This window comes from Crocodylus porosus, unplaced genomic scaffold (assembly GCF_001723895.1).
Source record: "Crocodylus porosus isolate Cpor-Errol unplaced genomic scaffold, CroPor_comp1, whole genome shotgun sequence".
In the NCBI taxonomy this organism is placed as follows: domain Eukaryota; kingdom Metazoa; phylum Chordata; order Crocodylia; family Crocodylidae; genus Crocodylus; species Crocodylus porosus.
In genome coordinates, this window is record NW_017728931.1 from 59,919,582 (window position 1) to 59,928,270 (window position 8,689).

Genomic DNA, 8,689 nt, shown 5'->3' on the forward strand with positions numbered 1-8,689 from the left:
CTCCTGCCTCATGGTCTGGTATCTATAATAATTCTGTACATAGCTTCTGGGGAGGGATTGTTGCTCTGAGCCTCACAGTAGAAAGACTGGGCTGTAGATTGTGAATTAAATACAGTTTTTAAGATTTAAGTCATGAACGAAGTCAGTGCGTTTGCATCTTTCATAGACTGTTCAATTCATCCCCTGCCTTTGCTAGTATATTGTGTAATTTTGAAGACTGAAATGTTGAGGCCACATTAGTTGCAGACTTCTCTGTTTATGTAACTGAAGCTTTAACTCAAATATTTTAATTGCACTTGTCCTAAGGACTGATAAGGCAGCATCTCAAGTGGAGAGAAAAAATCCATTTATCAATGGTTTAAAACATAGAAATACTTTTGCTTGAGCAAATGTCAGGCACAAATTATCTTAAGAGTCCAGCTGAGTATATTGCCCGTTTAATGCTAGCAAGTAAGAAAATCCTATAATTGGCGAAATTTAAATTGTTTTAATTTAAAAATACACATGCACATATTAAGTTTATAAATGTGTTTTGGTTAAATTTTAAAATCTGATAATAGTTGAAGTGTGTGTGTGTGTGTGTACATGTGCAAGTATCACACAACATCACTGGAAACAAAAGTAAATAATTTTAGCAGACACAGACACCCCTTTTCCTTAAATTATTTTTGCTCTCTTTCTGCCTTTATGTTAAGTCTTTTCTACGTACATTGTGCTCAGTCTTGCTTTCCAGTATGAGAGAAACACCAGTTCCTTTGGTTTCCTAATTATGGTACACTACTATTGAGGGCTTAAAGGGTGGATGCCCAACACTTACTTTAAAACTCAGCCCCCTTAAGGTGATACCAGTAAATAGTGTTACTAGTTGCTCTTGAAAATTTTTAACCTGTTCTTTATATGCTGCCAACAAGCAGGTTTGCCTGGTGAAAGGTTATTCAGCAATATTATTTTCTACCCTAAACTGCTTTTTATTAATAGTAGTAAATTTCAGATGGAAATGTTCCTTTATTTGGTCAATGTATATGCTGCTATCTGGTGTAAGTGTCTTTCTCTTCCCAGCTTTTTTTTGGCTGTACAAGAGTTTGGAATCTAGTCTCTAAACTTAAAGGAAAAAAAATCCAGCACTTCTTTCTCAGAATATCATTTTTGAGCCATGATACATTGATCCATCTGTCATGAATAGCTCCTTTGTCCATGAAGCCATGTATTAGTATATAAAAGCTTCTTTTATAGGAAGATAATAAGAAACATAATGACATAAATGAACAGGAGGAAAAGTTCTTCTCTCAGCATCTTCTACAGGCAATATACTACAGTAGCACGATTTTGAAATGTAAGAAGTATATAATTTTGCCCTACAAGAGTCTGTCATACTCTCCATGTTTGTCCTTCTCACTTCCATGCAAGTCCCTGACTCAATGTTTATTTTCCTTTCAGTGTATGTATATTTTGACAGGCCACTTCTGTCATTTCTTCTGTGATGGCCTGAGGCTTGCAGCCACCTCTGTATCCTTAGTCCTTCTAGAGCTGGTGAGAAAAGAGGAGGCAAGCCATAGTAACAGTAAAGCCAACCAGGAATTATTTAATTAAGCATGCTTGGGCTTTAAAAGGAAACTGCGGGAGCTAGAAAGCTTTATAGGACCACTTCCTGTAGCAGATGTCATCAAGGAGGAGAATAAATAGTGGCCCTGGGGGTGTGGAGAAGGAATACAACTGGTGGGTAGGGTAGGGAGGAGGGGATGGACATTGGAAGGAGAAAAAAATAATAGGATTGCAGCCACTGGGATGTAAGTGAAGATAGCAGACCCTTGATAGTGGGCAAGATGGAGTGCAGCAAGCTAGATGGGGACATTAACAGCAGCTTCTGTGCTTGCAGTGATAAGCATTTGGGCTCTAAGCACTTAGGGCTGCTTTTGTTCACAGGATCTATTGGTTTAAATTCTTGAGAGGCTGCAGTATTTTCCAGGGAGTATGTAGGTAGGGCTGGAATGGTTTGATATTTGCTGAGTTTTTTTCCCCTTGTGTGAAATTTTAATAAGCTGTGTTCCTGTCTGTTCTATAGAATTGTTTGCAAGGGGTGGAAGAGGAGTTGGTTTCTGCTACAAAGCTTGGTGTGTAAAACCAGTACAATTAATTTTGGAACAAGGGAAGTCATTTTCTTCTGCCAGGAGGCTGTCATACATGCCCTTTCATCACAACAATTCCATAGCACTAGTGACTTTGGTTTGTTGTGGTGGGTTTTGTTTTGGGGCCTTTTTGGGATTTTTTGTTTTGTTTTGCATAGGTGAAGTGGTTTGGTAGTATGTGTCCCCTCTCCACCCCCCAGATGCTTTTAATACATAGCTTTTATATTGTGCTTTTCTTTTGTAACATACAATACAGCTTACAAAGGAGGCAACAATTGTCTCCATTTCTCAGGTTGGGAAGCTAACAGAGGTGATGGGGTCTGTAGGCCCAGTGGCAGTCATGGTAGAATACTGGTTTCCTCATTCCCTAGTCTGTTGCTGTGCTCCAGTGGACCATATTGCTGATGGAGGTGCTAGATCAGAGATAAGTGCAGTGGCAGTGTATTATTTGATTGTCAGAGTCTCTGGTTAAAACACCTTTTATGTCTGAATTTGTATTTATTTATTTACTTGTTTAGATTCATCTCTTGCCCTATCAGAAAGGAATAGGGAAGAAATGGGATGAGCAAGTAGTTGGTGGAGTGGAGGGAGTGTTTTTATGAATATTGGAAAGCAGAAGTGGGAGGTTTGGGAGGATGAATATTGGCAAAGTGTCAGAGGTCTAGGGAAAGTGACCTCTAGCTTAAGTCCCTTGAGAGACACTACTAGAAAATATTTGCACTGTTCTCCAGCCTTTTTGATGATTCCACCCTCTATTTTTACTTCAGGCTTTTTTTACTCAATCATTACAGCAGCAGGGATCTTCACTTCTTTCTGGCAAGATTCAAAATTGTGTACATGTCTTTCTAGGCAATAATATTTCTTTATTTAACCTCCCATGCCTTTCAAGATGTCATTTTTCTACTGTTCTTTTCCTCAAAGAGCAGGTTCACAGGAATAACCTACTGCTGGTAATGACAGCATTGTACTTACACCTGCTTAGAATCTGTGAGAGAGTTGCTATTATTTTAGGTAGAAATAAAAGCCCAGAGCCCTTCTGAGAATAAGGATTTTTTTCTGCTGAGTGTAGAGTATGAGAAAGGAAGTTGGTGACATTTCTTGGAGATGACAGGCATGTAACATTGAAGTTGTAATCAAAATTCCTCCATAGGTGGCTGATTAATTTCAGATCTGGGAACTATAGCTTCAAAGCTTGACCTTCTTTGTCCTCTTTATACGCTACTCTGTCTCCCTTGCCTGTTTGTTTTAAACTTAAATGGTTCTTTGGGGCAAATGCCTACTTCCTTCTACTTATTTTATGAAGTGCCTGGCACTTTTTATGTTTCTATAAAACGTTATTTCTGACTTCTTTTTGTTCTCCCTTTACATGTTAGGTGCAAAATTTCTGGCAGTGGGTTGAGGAAGGCTGAAGAAGGATGGTGAGCAAATTTCAGAAATAGCCAAAAGATAATGTGCTACCATGGCCACCACCCCCACTCTTCATTGGCCAGATCTCATTGGGTCACTGATATTTTTGTCCAAGTGCAGTAGGATGGGAATTGGTTACCTCTTTTGTGGGGTCACAGCCGTGTGATGGCCCACACTAAAAGAGCATTTATAGACATGGTCTTGTAAATTGACTTTGTGCCTGGAAAGCAGGTGATCCAGAGTGGTCTCCAGGGAGAGTGCATCTACCTAATATATGGGTCCATTTGTTTGGAAAAAGATAACTGTTTTTTTCACCATGATTTTAAAAGTTCCACATAGGAAACTCATTCTGAAATCAGGAAGTTTGACTTTATTTCTGTAGATCAGTGATGATGATGATGATGATGATGATTTTTTTTTTTTTGTCCAGTGTGCCATGAGGTTCTTTAAAGTAGCAGTTCAATATTACCAGTTAGGGATGCAAACACCTACACATGATTCACAAGGTATAAACTCAGAGCTGGCATTTTCTGAGGAGTGCCTCTAGTCTAAAATGGCAGAGAAACACTACCTTTGATGAAAAGTGTAATACAAAGACCAGAATCCAGTGTGACCTGGTAATAGAAATCTTTTCTAGAAAGAGAGCTCTTGTATTGGTTTATGTTAAGCTACAAATTGAATGAAAAGTGTATGTAGGCATATATTTCTTCCACTTGATCCAACTTGATTGATTTTTAGATTGAAATGAAGTACCTATAACAAAAAGTCTATCCTGAGTTCTAGTTGTCTCTTGCCATGAATTCTAGAATTCAAGATAAAACACTGGACAATAGCACATTTCTGTCCCTTTTCCCAATCCTACTATTCAGAAGTTAAAGTACATTACCAATCAAAATTTCTTGTCCGTGATATGTCTCCCCAGCTGTTTAAAAATGTTAAAAAACTTGTAAAAAATGCTTTGAAGCATACCAAAATGATCAAAAGTTTGTGGCTGTGGGGTTAGAGTGAGTTTCAAGGCTGAAAAACACTTTCTGATAACATTCTGCCGCTAGCTGCTGCTTTTCTAGAACAACAGTTTGGATGTTTTTCCTGATCTCAGTTGAAGCATTGGTAGGTAGTTCAGTAAGGAGGGACCAGGCATTCAAAGCTTTGGAAGTTCCAGTGAGGACAAGCTCTTCCTGGAAGCAATCACTGCAAGTATTTGTGAAAATGTGAATTACCCTGCTTAAAAAGTGCACAGAAAATGGCAGCTCAAGTGTCAGCTTGCAAATGGACTTAATGCATTGGCTCAGAGGAATATACATGGTGAGAGTCTAAAAGATGAGTGAAGTGTGGATCATGGAAGGTGGGTCTGCTTGTGAGAAGAGAGGTCATGCCTCATGCTTAGTGGGAATAGGATTTTCCTTCCAACGGGGAAAAAAAATCCCATTTGACACTAGTTACTACTTGCAAATTCTGTTAGGAGAAGGAGTCTGATGACTGGTTCTATTTGCTCATTTGTAAGCAGCTTAGCATCTAAGGGTGGTGGTGGTAGTGGAAGAGTGGGGGACATTGCTTTTGGTATTAAAGGAAATAGGAAGGAAGGACCCCAATCTCAGTTTACTGCTTCATATGTGATAGTTGGTAATAAACTCATAATCATCATCTATGTTTTAAGCAACACATGCAATATTCCCCTTTAATTTTATTACTGATTCCTGGCTGGAGGAAACATGGTCTTGATAAGAGCATAGTTCTTGACTCCCTTTAGTTTCAATTTATAGAGAGACAGGGGTGGGAATAAATCTAATTAGAGCTTTGATTTAATTCTGAAGGTGGTTTCATTGTGTGTGTTACTTTCTGCTTTGAGATTTCCACAGCAAATTTAATTTACGGATCTATTTAGAGTACAGGCTACCTTCTTCCACCCCTCTAGGATTCCTGTCCAAACTAACTGAATAGCTTTCAGGCCTGGAAGAAACTACAAATCATTATTATTTCAAGTATATATGCTAGGGGCACACAGAGGTTTCAGTCAGGTCATGTTCCAGTTATGCTAAGCCCAGAGCAACATCTTTCCCAAAGATCACTGCAGGTTTTGGTTTGTTCAGTATTCGTAGTTATGTGACTCTATGTTGTCCTGAGATGATACGCGTATCCAAGCTAGCTTACAATTTAAATTCAGGTGAGCGTTTGTTATCTATGGTGAGATGGGACATACTGAGAGCAGGGGTATGGATGCACATATATTTGGAGCCATTTGAAAAATGAGGACATTTCAAAAGGGGAGCTGCTGATCCAGAGCGAACAGCAGCTGATAGACTCTAATACTTATGTCTGGATAGGCTAGGGACAATACAAATGTAGCAAAGCTGCTCCGTCTTCAGCCTGGGATGAAGGGTGTTAGTGGTGGAGCTTGTTTTGCTACACTTTAAATATTCTCAGTTTGTTCTCACCTAACTGAATGTAATGGCTGCTGTTGCAGGGTTGGGAAGAAGTCTCCCGCTCCTTATGAAAAAGCTCTAAGTATATACATATCCATACTCAGGGAGGTGTAGTGATGGCTCCCATATCCTGGTCAGATCCTTCTAAGTGATTTGAGGTAAAATGGTTGGTTGCTGCCATGGTGGTCTTAAACCTGTTCTCTTTTGTGATAGGGAGAAATTGGGAGAAATCCCATTGAAGGTGATCAATCTACTTTTAAAATAAACTTTTTCAACTAGACTACCAGTAGCATAATCTGCTCCAAAATATCCTAAAGAATAACGCTTAGGTAATACTTGACTTAATTCAATATTGAATCTGAAAAATTTGTTTCCAGAATAAAATGTTCATATTCTGTGTGATACTTTAAATTTTCTCCTGCATTTCACCAGTGCAAGGGTATTTTTAATATCCCTTATTTAACGTTCAGCTTTTCAAATACTACTTGATTTTTTTAATTTAGTTTCTGGATATTTTAGCTGAAGCTAAATAAAACCATTTCCACTCCTGAAGACAGTGGAACTGTTACTATTTTCAGAGGAAAAATGTTTTTTCTTCTTTCTGAGTTACAGTGTAATATTTTCACTTGATGATACAGAAACATTTTGACTGTGCATATGTGGATAGTCTCTTTTCCCTCTTCCCTTTTTAAGATATGGAAACATTTCGAGTGTGCATATTTGGATATAGTGTCTTTTTCCCTCTCCCCTTTTAACCTTGCCTTTCCTGAAAGCACCTCTGTAACTGTCTGGCAACCCTTGGTTCTTTCAGTAAGACACTGCAAAATCATCATTACTCCTTGTCTGTGGGACAGGCAGAACATTGAAGGCAAGCAACGATCTGTGGGTAAGATTCAGATAGGATTGGATTGGATAAAGCAATTCTGTCCCTTTTGGATTTAAATGGAGTGGGTCATTCTTTAAATGTGATTAGATATCTGTAAGTAGTAGTCTCTTTAGAGACAGAGGGATTTTTCACATGCAGCTGATGGAAAATGTTGAAGTACGTGCTAGAAGAGAAAACGTCAAGAAACAGTAGAAAGAGCTGAAAGGAAAGGGTCGGGGCTGTCTTTGAAAAGTGAGGTGGGACAGGGAATGAAAGGCGCTCCTGCCTCGCCATTGGTCAGATTTAGATCCGCATCGCCATTGGTTGTACAGAGCAAGGGCGTTTGATTAGCCAATCACAATTCGCTGTCCCAGTCCGGGAAAAAGGATAAAAGGGCAGGGCGCGGGGCGGGGTTCTGAGGTGGCTGCGCTGGTTTGGGCGGTGCTGGGTTCTAGCAGAGTCCCGATCTCGCTCCTCGCGGGCCGGGCTGCAGTTCCCGGTGGGCCGCGTTCACCGCTTGCTGCGGAAGGGCCACTACGCAGAGCGGGTGGGGGCTGGGGCCCCGGTCTACCTGGCGGCCGTGCTGGAGTACCTGACGGCCGAGATCCTGGAGCTGGCAGGAAACGCGGCGCGGGACAACAAGAAGACGCGCATCATCCCCCGCCACCTGCAGCTGGCCATCCGCCACGACGAGGAGCTCAACACGCTGCTGGGCAAAGTGACGATCGCGCAGGGCGGCGTCCTGCCCAACATCCAGGCCGTGCTGCTGCCCAAGAAGATCGAGAGCCACAAGGTCAAGGCCAAGTAAACCCAGCCTCGAAAAGGCAGGATCTGTCTTGTCAACTGATAAACAGAATCCAACAGCTCTTTTCAGAGCTACCCACCATGTCACAGGGAAGAGCTGAATGTCATGCTTAGGAAAGGAAGGGTTCTTTTTCTGATGGTAACAGTGGGACGCTTGCCAGTTTTACCCTTCATCAGCGTGTTCGGTAATGAGCTTTTGAGAGGAAGAGAAAGGACAGAAGTAATTGGAGGTATTAATGCTTCCTCCCTATGTCTGCAAAAATTGAACATGTCAGAAGAAGACAGACGTAGTGTTGCGTAGCATGTAGAAAAACATGAAATGGGGTGGAAAAGCCTGAGTGATCGGTACATACATGATAGATGCCTATATGTCATCTGTAGGCAGTTTCTGAACCTGACAGAGGGCGTTTGTGCATGGAAGAATTTTTCCAAGTATTTGACTTGGTCTTATAAAAGATACCTGATTTACCGAAAGCACCTTGTCTGCCTGTGTCCTCAGACCAACACCCGACACCCCTGTATGCGATAAAGTACATGTATTTTCTTGACCAGGAAACTGAATATCCGTGACAAGGTGCAAACTGTACCTCATCACTCATTCATTTTAAGCTACAGAACTAGTTTCCGAAAATGATTGGGCCACTTTATTAAACCAAACACCCGAAATGGTATATTTTTATTTTTAAAACAACCCCCCTGGTATTTTCCACCTCATTAAACACCTTCTAAAATAGCCTGTTTCAAGTGCATTTATCAGGTGGTGCTGTCATTATTGCTTGTGTTCTGGAATCTGGATAAACTCAGATCTGTGGGGTGGCTGAAGATATCACTGCGTGGTCAATGGGATATTATTACCATGAGACGTCTCTAGTAATGATTATTATATGGTGCATGTGACCCAGGTTAATGTGTTCAGTAGTGGTACAGAAGGAAAAAAAAGACTCACTGGTAAAATAAAAAGTCCTTTAAATTATGCTTTCATCAATATAAAAGTGGATTTACTACCATAGGGAAACACAATATTAGGAAGGAAAGTCATTCATTCATATAATTTGAGTCATCTT

The 8,689-nt window shown here is 40.5% G+C and overlaps 1 protein-coding gene across 1 annotated transcript; it reads left to right on the forward strand.

The window, feature by feature from the left end:
• Positions 1-4,853: 4,853 nt before the first annotated feature.
• On the forward strand, positions 4,854-8,339 carry LOC109315951 (histone H2A-IV-like). The gene is made up of 2 exons (XM_019543915.1): positions 4,854-4,878; positions 7,277-8,339. Exons 1-2 carry the CDS (start codon positions 4,854-4,856, stop codon positions 7,627-7,629), a joined length of 378 nt encoding a protein of 125 aa, XP_019399460.1. The 3' UTR covers positions 7,630-8,339.
• The last annotated feature ends 350 nt before the right edge of the window (positions 8,340-8,689 follow it).

What these genes read in the sequence shown, in the direction of transcription:
- LOC109315951 (XM_019543915.1), top strand. Translation starts at nt 4,854, where the DNA reads ATGAGTGAAGTGTGGATCATGGAAG. An exon ending in TGAAGTGTGGATCATGGAAG is followed by an intron (nt 4,879 to 7,276) that starts GTGGGTCTGCTT and finishes GCTGGGTTCTAG; the next exon opens with CAGAGTCCCGATCTCGCTCC.